Genomic DNA, 15,492 nt, shown 5'->3' with positions numbered 1-15,492 from the left:
CCTTCAGAACTAGTTATGGAATTAAGTAAAGGTATTTTCTTATTATAAGGGCTGACAAATTTTATAATAGTTTGTAAGGTTACTTCAACAACCTGTTTTTTATTAATATTTTTAAAAAGAAATCACAATGTAAATGTTAGCAAGAGAATGGAATCCCAAAAAGGACTTGAGTGTTTGTGGGATATTGTTGTGTCTTAAATTGTGCATCCCCAAGGGAACTCCCGGAATTCTGAGTGGCATGTTATAGATATCAATTAGCTCTTCACAGAAGGATTTATAGATACAGAGCAGGTGAGGGACTTCAGCTTTGAAAGTTCTTCTTGATATGGTAGCCTATTTAGCTAGAGATATATACATATGTATTACCTGGAAAAAACCCAACCAAACAAGTGAACCGAGTTGTTGATGTTGGTTTTTTTTTTTCTTCCCCCGAAGGATGCAAAGATTGATCCAGAAGAATTTACAGGCCGCCTTCAGTCAGAACTCAAATCATCTCCTCAGCCATATCTTGTACCTTTCCTTAAGGTAATGTGAATATTGTTTAGGTAAATTTATTTCAATACCAATGTCAATACATTAAGCTTTAGAATATACTTTTTAAATGGAGTTAGCTTCTCCTGTCTAGAGCAGGACTACTCAATTTTTACTTCGTGCTGCCAATTTCTGCCAAAATCTTCTTGGCTGGAAGTCACATGCAGGCTCCATCTCTGTTAGGCCAGCCAGGTGCTGCTTACTGCTTTCATGTTTGGGAGCTGTGGCTGTGTGCTGCAGCTGACTACTCCCTGACAGGTTGAGAGAATGGTAAGATATAGGAATTTCCTACAGGAGGGAGATCTCCTGTTTGGGGCCTTGGTTTAGGTTTAAGAAAAATTTATTTGGCATCCGGAGTTGATCTGGAGTTTACTGCTGATCTAGCCCTGATCCTAGAAAGAACACTGTAGTAATTGGATTTATATAAAGAAGCAGTTACTCCCTAGTTTGGAAATCATCCATTGTCTATTCTGCAGTGATCCTTTACTGTTATAATGCATATACTTTCCTGTGGTAGTAGGTCATTTTTTGTGAAGAAGCACAGCATTCACCTTTGGAAGAGTCACAAGTTATTTCTATAGAATGCTTCAAGTAATTTAACAAGCTTCTTCCATATTGTTTCTGTTATCTACGTTTGAGTCATTGATAACTTTCAATGCGTGTGTAACAGTGATTATGAAAAACTAAACTGGATAATGCTGTTGAAATAGTTGATTAGCTGATCCTGCCTGTAATCTGGAACTAATCTATAATAGAAGTTCTAATGTGATACCAAATGGATTTATTGTTGGGTCCTAAGTTAGTATATGTGGGGGTAAATTTAACTTTTAATTACTTCTTGTACATTAGCTATAATAGCTTCCATATGCAAGATTACATACAAGCATACAAAGTGTGTTTAATTATGCCCCAGCAAAACCACAACTATAATTTTAGAAGTATTTTACTTCTAGTCCAAAACTTCTCAGTTTAGGGCAGATTTCTTCTCTTGTGTCTCCCTTCAACTTTTCTTCAGAACACTCTCCCTCTCCTTCTGTTTTTTCAAGTTATCATTAACCCTTATTTGTGCCTTTTTCTGCTCTTATACTGCAGCCACTTCTAGCATCATGATAAGTTTTAACTTGTTTCGTTTCTTTGAAGTCCTTTCTTGGCAACAGGCATTAGGTTTTAAAATAAATATTAGAAGTTTAGAAAGAACTGTAGCTTGGGCTAAACACTGTTGCATTCTACAGCTGCCTGGGGGGAGCACTTCAAAAGAACACTACTACCACTTAAAAAGTGAGAAGTTTATTCGTGAAGTTACAGTATAGCCTTTTAGAACTGTATTTTTTGGTTGAACTGGTCTGAACATGAAGCATACAATAGTACACTTTTCTAATCCAGTCAGAATATATTAGATCAGTAATAATAGAGTAAACAGCTATTGCTGTAGGGCATCAACAGTTAAATCATCTTGTTCTAGGTACTGGAGGCATGTCAGGAAAAGTAAATTGGTGCAGCTTACTTGTAGCGTGCAATGCAAATAGGGTTGTTCCTCTGGTTCTGCCTTCTCTGTTTCCATTTTTTGCCCTTCCAAAGACCTAAGCTACAAGTTCTAGATAGTCTTGAGGAGGTGAGTGCCATATTTTACTGCTATGGTGGAATTAGGGCACATGAAAATATACAGAGTTGCTAAATGCAAATTGAAATCTTATTAAAAATGTAAACTGGAGTTTCCCTCTTACAAAATGTGTTCAATCTTACTTCTTTTTGACAGAATAGGCAGATAGTAAAATTGGAAAGAAAGCTGCACTCTTTTAATAATGTTTACAGCAAATTTCAAGATATATTTTTGTCAACCTGCTAAATTTGATATTTCATAAACTTTCTTCTGTTTTTAGAAAAGTCTACCTGCATTGAGACAATCTTTACTGAATAGTCAACATTCAGTTTTGCAAGGACAGCCGTCTCAGCAGTCACTTCAACAAACCAAGCTATCACAAGTTATACCTCAATCTGCCTCTGGAAGTATTTCCTCTGTTGTCACAACGCAGACAATAGGAATAAGGCAACCAAACAACATTTGCACAGTCTCTGTATCAAATACAGTGCAGCCTCCTCAGGTTAAGGTGGTACAGTCAAATCAGAGTTCTCAACTGGTAGGTACTGTAGTACAAAAGAGAATTTCTTAGCAAACTGAATAGCAGTTTTCAATGTTATTTTTATTCCAGCTTGTTTGGGAAAATACTTTTTTGTTTGTATCATATTCTGTGATATGTAGTAGTACCTCATTTTGTGGCAATTCACATGTACATTCAACCATTAGTTAAAATAACATTATTAACATAGCTTAAATTTAAGAAAGTGTGCTCTTGGCCTTTTTGTCTGGAATACAGTGATTGTTATATGAGCACAGTGGAATTTAAGTTAATGACAAATGTAGAACTGAAAGCTTTTCAAGACTTACAGGCAAGAGCACAGTTTTCGGTGTCATTAGGTATGCTGCTTTGCTTAGATTAGTCTGTATTAAAATTGACTCTTATCTCCTTTTAAACTCTTCTATACATAGTTATAAAGTCTTGTGGAAGAATAGCTGTGCTGTACCAGCATATTTTGTTTAGAAGTAGTGCCATAGTTTGTTATTTACTGAAATGTATCGTTGTTGTGCATATTGGAGTGTTATATGCTTAGACTCATTAATTTCAAAGGCACAATCAATAAGGCAACTATACAGCCGGTGACTCACTGAGTGTAGTGACTTTATCCCACTGTTACATAGGATCTTGCATGTGTGTTTACAGTTGGAATTAAAATATGTTTAGGATTTTTACAAGGCCTTGGGTTTATACAGGCATTATTGTCCTTCAAAGATGTGAGAGTTCTTTGTCTGTGGTTTCTGTGTATGTATGAGTAAAGTACTTGACTTAGGTTTCAAAATCAAATTGACAAGTTCCAGAAGGTGTATCAAGTTGGTAAAAATATATATTACCAAGATTCAGAAATGCACATGTGATAATGTAAAACCTTACAGTGTTCTATCTTTGAGTTTATAGGCTCTATAAAGGATATAAATTATTTGTAGGGTGTGTGGAGAGAGAATATTTCTTTTGCTTTAATTTAAAAGTAGCAGTGCACAATCTGAAAATATATGAGCCATGTCTTTTGAACCTTACAAATACTTTCTAGTAGTTAAATTACTAACTTTAAAATGAAATTAATATAATTTTACCATCCTTTAGTGAGCACAGTTTTAATGTGTAAGAACATCTTAGATGCTAAGACTTCTGACTCTGGCTTTTGTAGTTCACGCAAGACATTTTGATATTTTGCACCTTATCTCGGCTGCTTTCTGTACAACCACTTGTATTCTTTCTTTTTCTAAGATGGGTTCTCCCCACCCCTTCTGGATAGTTGTATTAATTAGAAAAGTGTTCCTCAGACTTTTTGTGACTTCTTTTTGATTTGTCCATGTTTCGTAAGACTGAATTGACAATAGCTTTAGTTCTTTAAGGTAGGGGAGCAGGAACTGGTTGTAATCACAGGCAGTAGGTGTAAAAATTACTCCCTGTCCTAGGGGAAGCGAATTTCTGACAGCAGCTGAGAGCCAGGAAATATGAAATTACTACTCTACCCTTAATTGGTTTAGTGGTGGACTTGGTAGTGTTAGGTTAATGGTTGGACTGGATGATCTTAAAGGTCTTTTCCAACCTAAACGATTCTATGATTCTATGTTCCTTACAAGTATAAACATTCATGGCCAGTAAGTCTAGCCTTATCTCATGCCACAATCTTAGGACTAACCTACTGCCAGGTAATGCGGCTTCTTCCAGTGTTTTGCAACCCACTTTAAACACTGCTGTGCCTACTAGGCAGGCTACACCCCACCTTTTGAGAAAGACTGATGTAGAACAAAAATGTGTCAGTAAGTCCACAAGAATTCTTACTGTTATGATTATAATACTTGTGGAATATTTTCTGAATGGGATAAAGTCAAATTTATGGGAGAGACACCTTCTGTGTGTGTCTCTGTCACATGTCAATGCATACTCAAGGCAAGCAATCGTGATGTTAATCTGAGTAGAGATTAACAATGTGAAGAGTTGCTCTGTCATCTTACTCAACATACCTATGCAATATGAGGGAGCCGAAAACTGCTAAAGTACTATATTGTGGAGATTGATCTGATGGGTAAAAGATGTTTTTCTGTCTGTAAGGAGGTCATAGGTCTAGGACTGAATTTTCATCTTACTGGGTACATGAAATGACCGCTACGCTTTCCAAAGGTAGCAAACTGTGTAGAGCAAAACTGTGCTTAATACTATTCCTTTTCTAGAAAATATTTAGGGAGAAGTGAATACATTACAAATTATAATTTATTGGCTTTATTGCAAAACTGGCTTTCTGTATTTGCTTTCAATTTATCAGTAATTAGTTAATAGAACCAAATATTACATTAACAAAGCACTGCTTAATGGCCCTCAAATTAGTTCTATACAGACAAAAGCAGCATCAGACAGTAAGAGTTACTGCATAAAAAAATCTTATATACCACAACAACCATCAACTCAGGTGCCAAGCAGACAACCCAGCAGCATCTCTGTATCGTGCTAGTACTTGTTCATAAGTATTGACTTTTTTGTGGTGACAGTGATCACACTCTTCACACTTCTTAGTGCTCCCCAAAATCAGAGCACAGCAAAGAGCTGCTGGCCATCTTGCCTGGGACTTGTCCGGAAGAGGAAGATTACAGCTGGTTTGCCTAAGGATGGCCAGCACTGATGGAGGAAACTGGCTGAGCTCCAGATTTTCCAAGCCTGAAGCTCACTGGAGAGAGTTCCAGCTGGCTTTGCAAACTGTCCAGCTGCAGAAGGGCAAGCCTGTTTTGGAATATACATCCTTTCATACCAGCCAGTTTACAGTAGTCTCGGTTTGTTTTTTGGGTTGGTTTTGTTTGTTTGTTTTAAATGTGGAGAATTTGTTAGCTGTTCCTTTCTTTTGACTTTAGTTTTACAAAGGGGTCAGATATGGTGGTACTTCTTCCAGTTATACTGAGGTATCTTGCAACATGGGAATTCTGCGTATGCTGTTCAGCATGCAATGTAGATTGACTTCAGCATTAAAATGTATCGTGTTAGTGGAGGTGAAAGAGGAGACTATTTTATTTATCTGTTTTGTAAAGTGTTGGAATCATGTTCCAAAACTATGAAAAAGCTATGCTCTAAAGATCTAGATAGTGCTGTTAGTACTGATAGCTACTTCTAGCTAGGGAAAAGGGGAATAATCTTAGGCTAATATTTTATTGATGAGACACTAATGAGATAAGCCAGCAATCAATTTTTTTAAATTGTTCTAAGTGCAATGTTCGAAGTTTGTCTAAATTGTCATTCTTAGCGGGGAGAAGCTCTATATAGCCTTATATATGCAGACATTACCTGTCTTGTTCTGGGTGTTACAGCGGATAAAATTTCTATGAATGAGAGGGATGTTCTTTATTAAATGTGTTGAAGTTGTAAGTAGGTTGATGAGTAATGGAGATCGATTAGCACTTTATATATTGTGTTGACACTGCATCATAAGGAGAAAGTACTCCTGGAGGTTGAAGCCAGTTATTAAATTTAAATTATAAAGAAACAGTAAGAAATTCAACGTCATCCATCTTAATTAAAACAAATTTAATTCTATGCAAAGCAATACAAAGATTTGTGTACGTATAGGAGTAGGAAAGATGTATAGAAATACATCTAGACCATTGTTGCTGCAGTAAATTTTGCACAGTGTCCAGAGGGGAGATTCCGCCATCTTCTAAGTTACATTAGAATAGTATTTGCTAACACTTTTCCAGGGACTGTCAGAGTGGTTGGAGGCTCCCAAAAGGTGAGCTAGAGTAATGGAATTTGGAAACAAGATACAACAGCAGAATAAGGATTATCTCATATGAGGATGTTCTGCTTTGGTTTTTAATTCTTTACTGAAGCTTTTTCTGGCATCAGTTTACTGTTGTTGAATGATCGTAAGTTGTACACATTTTAGTGGCTCACAGGAAATAATTTTCTTTTTGTCCTGTGTGCAAGGCAGCTTAGAAACGGAAGAGTAAAAAATGGCTATTTGGATAAAAGGAGTAGTTTCTGTTAATGAAAGGTCTAGTCACTGACTTGGAATTTGGTGTACAATAAAATTTAAGTAAAAATGGCTGTTGAGCAGTAGACGTCTGTGATCCATTAACAGGAACAAAGCCCATACTTGACAAATTGTATGCCTATTTGAAATACCGCCTACTTTTCTGAGTTGTTATCATGGACTTGACTTTCAGAATTTTGTGGGCCATACATTAATATAAGGAGGAAATTGGCAATGAATGCTGTTTGGAAAACAGTAATAAAAGGTGGCAATTAAAGGACAGATTAGAAAGCAAAGACTTAAAGAAAAGCTTAAGAGAATTAAACATACATAACTTGGTCAAACATTGACTAAAGGGGAGCATAAAAAACATTTACAAATATTTTAAGGGTTTAATCATCAAAGTATATTGCTGAGTTATTTAGAGCGGTCTAAGAGCATATAAATATGAATAACAGGATATAATTAAGCAAAGTAGGATTTAGGCAGGGAGTAAGGCAAAATATTCTTACTGTAAGATTATTAGATGGTAGATCAGGCTTCCAAAGGCAGTGATAAAAAAGCCATCATTGAAAACACTCAAAATTAGACCAGGTGAAATACTGTAGGAAGACTTGTATAATCAGCTGGGGAGCAGGTGGGACAAGTGATCCAGTAGCTTTTGGTTTTATTTTTCTTCATTGCTTCTTTGAAAACATATACTCAATGGAACAATATTGTTCTCATATTAACATTAAAAATTATGTGCTGAGTTTTTTTTTTTTAAAGTTCATTTTTTTTAAGTTTGGGAGGAAAAATAATTGCTTGTGCAAATTTTGAGACACTGTTGAAAAATTGTAACTGTTACTATTACAGCATGGTAAACAATGGTAAATATGAATTCCAGACCCATAAAAGCATGAACATTGTAAGTTAATGCTGCCAGATTACATGATAGCTGAGGTTTGATATGACATTTATCTTCAGGAGTGAGTAGACTGATAAATCACAAGTGGCATAGCCACAAGTGAGTTAGCAAGTGTTTACTCATGAGTGAAGATAAATGTCATATCAGACCATAGCCATTCTGAATTTTGTACATTTACAAGTGGCTTGTTTCTTCCTTCCACAATACTTTTTTTAACTTAATTGAGAGAAAAAATGCTTGGTAAAGGGTAGATTTTTCAAAATTTTTTTTATTTTCCATTCTTTGCAGAAGCTTCTATTTCCTATGCTTTTGTTTTTATTGCTATATTTGATATGCTTAAGCTTTTGGATCAGATGCTTTTGTTGCAAAGTGTGATTTATGTAAATTGAGTCAGGCTGATTTTGCAGCCCTTGTCAAGTGAGGGGAAGCATATCATTGGGATCCCATGCATCTGCGTAGGTAAAGGAACATCTAGATTGTTGAGACTTGCAAAATCCTCGTCCTCAAAAACTTTAGCAGTGAGTTCTAATCTAATTGTCCTAAAGGACTTTTGCTTTCAACAGTTTGTAGGTCGTAGCTTACATTTTTATTTAGTATCTTCTGTTTAGGTAAGAGAAAGAGAACAGAAGTTATCAGTCTTTCTGCTTTTATGCATTTTATGTGCTTTGGCTGAATTCTTTCTCAGCCTGTATTTGTGGGTCATTTGTGGTGTTAATTATTGGTCTGTGTTCACATCTGTAATTTGTTCTTTGTCCTGCAATAACATAAACAGTAGAAGATTCACACCTGTCATGGTATGATCATCACCTTTTGGCTTGAGATTAGGACCAGAGCGCACTATTACTTTATTCTCATATAGTTATTGAATCTAAGCTTTTTGAAGAAGAGCGTCAAGAAAAATGAGTATTTCAGGTGTCACCACCTTGTTATTCTGGTTATCAGTAGTGTGACTGTTAAATATCCTTTTTTCATCTTCATAAGTCTGTTTATTTTGTGGAAGCACCTTTGTATAAACATCCCTTTTTACAGATGTGAAAATAAAGTGAGCTTTAGAAATGGACCGAGTAGTAGTCTGAAGCATTCGGGAAGTGAGAGAAGGAACTTGTCTGGAGGAACAGACAAATGCTGAATCAAAGTGAGAGTGACTAGTGGAGTGGAAAGATGATGGTTAAGGGGGGAAGGGGGAAAATGAAATAAAAAAAGAGGGAGAATACTTTCTATTGTGAGAAATGTGCATCTTATTTTGCAGAAGAGTGTTACTTCATAGGAAAAAAAAATTAGGTAACTTTTCACGTATTGCACTCAGAGAAGCAATGCCATGACTTTTCCTGCTTCAGTGTGTTCCTTGGAGAGCTGTAAAGTGCAGCAGCCTAGGAGACGATTCTTCAACTTTTGACTGATAGGTTGAAGAGGAGTAAGCTGGTATATGACAGTACTTGCTGTCTCAGCACTGTCTTGATCACAGTTTTGTTTGGTAATTTTGCTGTTTTCCGAACTCATTATCAAATCCAGTCAATGGCTAAATCGCATTAAATATTTTCTATTTTCTGTGCCTTTGTTGTTACTGTTCTGCTGTTGTGCTTACTGTCTTCAGTGGTGAAAATAATGAAAATGGCCTCCCTTCTTTTTAGTGGAGATGGAATGATGAACAGTTTCTGTAAATTTGGAAGATTTTTATATGCTGTCTTGTTACTTTTTCTGACTCAGCACTTTTATAAGATCATTGATATTATGATTATGGATGTAGTGGTAAAAGGTTGGAAAGGACTTCAGGAGGTGTCTAGTCCAACCTCCTGCTTACAGGTTAACGTTGTCCAGGGCCTTGACCAGTCATGTTTCTCATCTTCAAGATGAGATTACACAGCCTCTCTGGGCAACCTGTTCCAGTGCTTGCCCACCCTCATGGTAAATTTTTTTTTTCCTTATATTAAATTGATATTTCCCATATTCCAACTTGTGCCCATTGTGTCACATCTTTCTGCTCTGCACCTCTGAGAGAGTCTGGCTATATCTTCTCCACAGCTTTCCATTAGGTAGATGCAGACAGCAATAAGATCTCCCCTTTTCTAAAGGCTGAAATAATGCCTCTGATAACCTCAGTATACTAAAACATCCACTTCTGTATCTTCTGTATCAGTCTGGCTTAATAAATTGGTGCTTACAAACTGATCATTTGGGATTCAGCACATGAATAGGTAACACTAGATAGGGTACACTCGTGTGTATTTTTAGGCTGTGAGAAATATGAAGTAATTTGGTTAAGTTCATCAGCTCCCAGACTAGCTTGTTAGTACCTTGTTCATTGTCTACACTTTTCAGGCCAAGTTAAGGACATAATAGTAATGTTTATGCTGTTGGGAAAATAGACAAGAGGATTAGAACAATTTGAATTATTTTAATTGAGGAAGGGTGGTTTAGATTGTTTATAAATTTTAATGCAGGGTCAATTACCTCTAATTCATTAGTTTTTACTATGCCCCTTGTTTGCCTGCAAAGGTTATACATTCTGTTTCAGAAACAAATTGCTAATGTTCATTCCTTAATCACTTCCAGATCTGAAGATTACATCTGTGTTGAAAGATATCTTAAAACTGTATTGAAACTGGAATTTAAGTTAGTGTAAAATGTTGCTCTGAGTTCAGGTGCAGTTGTTCCTTTTAGAGAGTACATGCTTGTTGCTGATCTGTTTCTGTATGGAATTTAAGATGATGATTTTGATCTGTGCCCCTTGGAAAAGTTTATTTCTCAATCATTTTCTACACTTTCAGCAATTTTACATATGTTGAAGTCCTTTTATGTCAAATGGTTAAATACTGTCCTATGTTTAATGGTGTTAGTGGCTCATTTTTTAGGGCATTCACATGAAAATATTAATCAGGTAAAACAGAACTTGATTCTGAACTGTAGAAGTTGCTTGCTTCACAGAGAAAAAAAATTAATCGCAGACAATTACTGTAATACCAGATAGTAATTCTATCCACAGGTCACACACGTCTCCTTTTTGGCCTGGCTTCTGGCCAGTTAAGGTATGGCTCCTTTTCTTCACTATTCTCTGAAAACTCATCCAATGAATTATTATAAAAGTGGCAACATTCTCCTTCTTTTTCATACCAATGTAGTCGTTCTTTTCTGTGGGCTATTCTGTCTCCTTACTTATTAAAATACACTTGTACGTGTTTCTTGTGCATCAAAATGCAGTCAAATTCAACTTTTACCCTCATTTTCACTTATCACCTCTATTTCTTTCCTGTTTTTAAGCATGGTAGCTACTTTATTCTTTCCCCTCTGAGTGTCACTATTTACTCACTGCCTGCCTTAACCAAGTAAATTTACATCCATTTGCTCCATTTTTGTGCTTAGTGCAAGCGCTCCATTTTCCTTCAGTGTCCATAGTTGAAGCTGAATCCTTAATATTTTTTTCCCTTTTCTCTTTCTGCAAGGTAGCTATTGCTAATACTTCTACATCCACAGGTTTATTATGAGTTTTCAACTTTTAATATTTTAGGTGGTACAGAATACAATTTCAAAACTTCAAAATGGCCCTATTTGTTTTTCTTCAGACTACATTACAGGTCTTGTTCCGTTATTACTCTTTTCTTGTTTGTAGTTTTCACCTCTCTTCCTTCTGGTTTGCGAGCCCTGGTTCCTGCTGATGGAACAATTTCCTCTTTGTTCTGTAGCCTCTTCATTTTTACGTCTCATTTGAAAATACTGTTTCTCCTTTCCTTTTCTCCATAGCATACTTTGAGGTCAGAGATTTGGCCATTCATTATTCAGCTAAATAATATGGGTTTAGATACACTTTGTAAGAATAATGCTGACTGATGCTGAATAAAAGTGCAGTGGTTCCAGTTTGCTTCGTGTAGTGGTGTGTAGCATGGCATATTGCCTTCTAGGAGGGAGTACTGCATCCTGTGGGTGTGAGGCTGAGACGTATAATTCAGAGACAGCAGACACGTTATGCGATGGGATTAACGTGGTTGTAACTGGGAAGAGCATGTGACTTCTGAAGTTGTCATGCCTGAGTTGTGGTTGTAATCTTATTCGCAGCTCTTTGCCCGTGTTTTGTTTTCAAAGTTTATTTATGGATATTTTTTTCCAGCTCTGCAGCATCCACACGTCTTTTTGAATCTTCTGTTCATTACATCTGTGCCTGCCTTGTCCCTGATTTCATGAACGTATATTTTGCTGTTGCTTAGACATGACCCTTGCAGGTTTTTTGGTTTTGATTTGATTTGTTTATGGGGCAAATTCTAAGTTTTTAACCCAGGTTCAGTTTTGGGTAAGGACTTCAGAACTTCGCTTAGTAGTAAGTGAAATCTTGAGAATATCCAATTAACGTTTAAAAAATTAATAGTGTATGATCACCGCAAAACATTATTTTCTTTCTTGTGTATACCTGACTTTGAAACCCATAATATTTTAGAATTTACTTTTAGTATATATTCTCTTTAAAAAGCGTAGGTATATAGTGAAAGGCCTAATGGTTGTAGGTGGATACCACTAAAATTATTGCAGCATTTTCTTCTATAAAAATGCTTTCCTTCTTAGTAAAATTTCTGAAGACAAATGTCTAAACTTTAATATTTACCTTACTACTTTGAAATATATTTTTTATTAAGGTTGTGACATGACATTTGTGTCGAATATTATTTGATATTTTTAAAGCATAACGGCAAAATAGGTATATACACACACACACAACCACATGCATTACATGAATATGACTTTTGTCACTAGCTGGTTGTGCTTTTAGAGATCCACATGCTTATATTAGTAATTACAGGTATTAGTATATTTACGTTGTGTGTGTTTGTGTATAAAGAGTATAATATAAGTATACTTTTTTTTAATAATAGCAGATTATCCAGTCAACATCTGCTCAAACTGTGAAACGAAACCCTGCTTGCCAGACTACCCAGATTAGGATGCCAGTGGTAATAACTCAGACCATTAGACCACAAGGTATGGGTTTAAATGTTTTAGTGAGATTGTTACCTTTGTGTGAATTTCATTGTAATTACAAACTAGTAGCATGGGAAAAACTGACAGTGTTGACATTGGCAGGCTTGACACTTATTTTTTGCTTCATACTGGCTGAGGAATGCGTGTTTTCACTATGCAGTTTCAAGGTATTTCAGACCAACACAGTGAAATGTTTTGAAACAACCTTAGGACTAAACTCTCACATGCTTAGCTCCTTGCTCAGCAGTTTTTCATGGAAAATTCTGAAAGAAGTCAGGAACTTGACTCTTGCTGTCCTAAGCTCTAACTCTGGGCCAAGAAAGAAATTCTTCATTTTTTTCCTGAAGCCTAGAGGATGCCTCAATTCAATCATCCTACTTTTAACTCTTACTCCTGAAGCGGAACATGATAGTCACTGTCTCTGCAGCTGCAGAGGTCAAGGTAGGAGTCCTAGAGAAATTTCCCAACCCACATGCTTTTTTCTTTTTTTTTCTTTTTTTTTCTTTTTTTACCACCCCCACCCCCGCCAGTATGTTTAGTCTTTGGTGAGGTCAGAGACTGACTGCAGCAACCTGACATGCCATGATTAGCCAGGGAAGCAAGAGGCGTGGTTGGTACACAACTTCCTCATCTGTCTGTGTACAGGTGGATTAATGCCTAGCTGATACATCCCACTTTTTAAGAGGGTTCTTGAAGCCTTCTTAGTTTCTAATAAATATCCATTTGTTTCTTTCCACCACTAGACCTGTTAGGCTTGGTTCTTATTTTTCCTGATTATGTGTGAGAGTATCTTTTTGGATGTGGGCATTCAGATGATTGAGGGTTTGTAATGGAATACAGAGCTTGCCATATTTAGGTATTGAATCAGAAATCAAACTAGTTTAAATGCACATAAAAGCTATTGCTGCCTATTTGACTTTATTGCTTGGTCTTTTCTGTTCTCCTTGGGAAAAGAAAGCATCAAAACCCCCAATGATCACAGTTAAAAGCGGCTGATGGTTCTACTTGCTTTGTTCTCTTCAGAGAATCCAAAGGTTGAATGGACACGGAGACCAAGCTGTCACTGGAATCCTGTAGGCTGTTTTTCCTTAGTTAGGAAGTTAGGAAGAAATGCATTTACTTGTCATAAAAGGTGTACATTTGATAGCACTGATACCTCCCCTTTTAATAAACTCAGGACATGAGTATTCGGCATCTTATAGCATGAACTTTCACTTCTGACTAATGTGTCTGAGAGTGAAGGCTGATTTCATTTCTTTGCTTGTTCAGTCTCTAAGTTGTGAATGTCAACAGTGTGCCAAGAATTTGCATGATACTGGCATCTGTCTTTTAAACAGTGGATTTAGAATACAAATTTATTTATGATAGCCATTGATCAGCCAATGAAATGCAACTTAACTGGCAGTTTGGCTTAAGGAAGACAACAGTTCATAAAGGCCAATTCATGCAAAGCCCTGCTTTCAGGTGAGCTTATTCCTATTTACAAGCTTGTTTTTAAGCCCACCGCTATATTGGTTTAATTACACAGACAAAGCAAACAGAATAGAAATTTAGAAAACATCCCATTATAAAACTGCTCATCCTGCAGCCTGCGTCTAGGGAAAAGTCTGCCTGTCTGCTTACAGCTCTAAGAAACACTGCTATGGCCTACTGTCAGATACCAGTTTATTTTGATCTTGATATCTTGTTAAAACTTTCTACTGTAAATACCAGTATAATGATATTTTATACTGGCCTAGGTATTCCTGTAGAAGGAGGTAAGATACTAGAATAGGATGTGGTCTATATAGAAAATTACAGTAGTATAATTTTTGTGGAGTGTGACTTTTTAAAGATAGCTACGCCAGAACTGAGCTGACTTGTACACAATGGTGCATTTTCCTTCTCAGATAGGAGTGAATCTGCTAGTCTAATATATCTTTACATTATTATTAATATGCATTGCATCCATGTGAACAGACTGTAATGCTTTTTAAAACAGTAGTGTATTAATTAATAATATCACTTCCACACCAGGGGAAGTAACACTATAGTTGTTGCATGAAAAATTCACACTCCTTTATCAAAGCACTTATCAGTACAATAATTAGGTGAATTACACCTTATGTATGGGGGAATTGAGCCAAAGAATAAAATAATTAGCCAGAGTATTCATTGCAGCTATTTAACCTGTGCAGAAGTACAACTAGGAATTTATAAGCTCCTAAATTTGGGCTTATTTCTCTAGATCATGCTACTTAAAATTTGAAATGAGGACCCAGTGGTGAAAGACTCTGTATGTCATTACCAATCCCATGAAATATCTAGGCCCACAGGTGATTTTAATTTTCAAAATATGGCCTGCCTCATAATATAAATTGATGTTTTAGCCATATTTTGTGTCTAACTCCTTAATCATGCACAGTTGTGATTAAACCAGAGACTTCTATGTCATCCCAAAACTTACATTTACTTTGCCAGATCCATTTGAGTGGAATTACATATACATGCAGTGAAAGAAAGTGAGACTTAATTTTTCCATATCCAGTGTAGACATACTGTTTTCCTGAGACCAAGGAGTTAACTGCTCTGTTGCTGTACCTTTCTGGGTTTTTTTTTGGTTTTTTTGATCAAAAGTTATCATCTGTAGAAACCAAACCGTTCATACTAGTTCTAAAGGAATATAATATTAATTCTGGAGGAGTGTTACCTTAATTTTGCCATTGCAATAATTTTCAAGATTAACACACTTTTAATCTCCTAGATGTTAATTGTAGAAAGCAAAGATCTGCTCATTTTTATTATTGTGTTATCTGTTTTCCTTCCAGTTCACTTAGTAGAAAACCTTTCAATTAGTTCATCTGAAATAGATAAATGAATTGTCTGGTCCATGAACTAATGCTATCTGTGACATCTCATGGACCTGGAATATTCTGATGACAAAATATTTTTGTTCCCCAGGCTTGGAGCCTGAAGTTCTAAATCTTGTTTTGTATTTGCTAATGTTGAAAGTC

General features: G+C 36.1%; 1 protein-coding gene across 1 annotated transcript in view; it reads left to right on the top strand.

The window, feature by feature from the left end:
* Positions 1–15,492, top strand: part of LOC142594107 (transcription initiation factor TFIID subunit 4-like) — a 148,803-nt gene that overhangs the window by 21,710 nt on the left and 111,601 nt on the right. The window contains exons 6-8 of the mRNA XM_075715154.1: positions 436–525; positions 2,412–2,669; positions 12,394–12,499. Coding sequence (XP_075571269.1) covers positions 436–525; positions 2,412–2,669; positions 12,394–12,499 — 454 coding nt within the window. The remainder of the gene's footprint in view (positions 1–435; positions 526–2,411; positions 2,670–12,393; positions 12,500–15,492) is intronic.

This window comes from Pelecanus crispus, chromosome 8 (assembly GCF_030463565.1).
Source record: "Pelecanus crispus isolate bPelCri1 chromosome 8, bPelCri1.pri, whole genome shotgun sequence".
Lineage (NCBI taxonomy): Eukaryota > Metazoa > Chordata > Aves > Pelecaniformes > Pelecanidae > Pelecanus > Pelecanus crispus.
The sequence above is the reverse complement of the archived record's forward strand: the minus strand, read 5'-3'. Positions and strand labels throughout refer to the sequence as shown.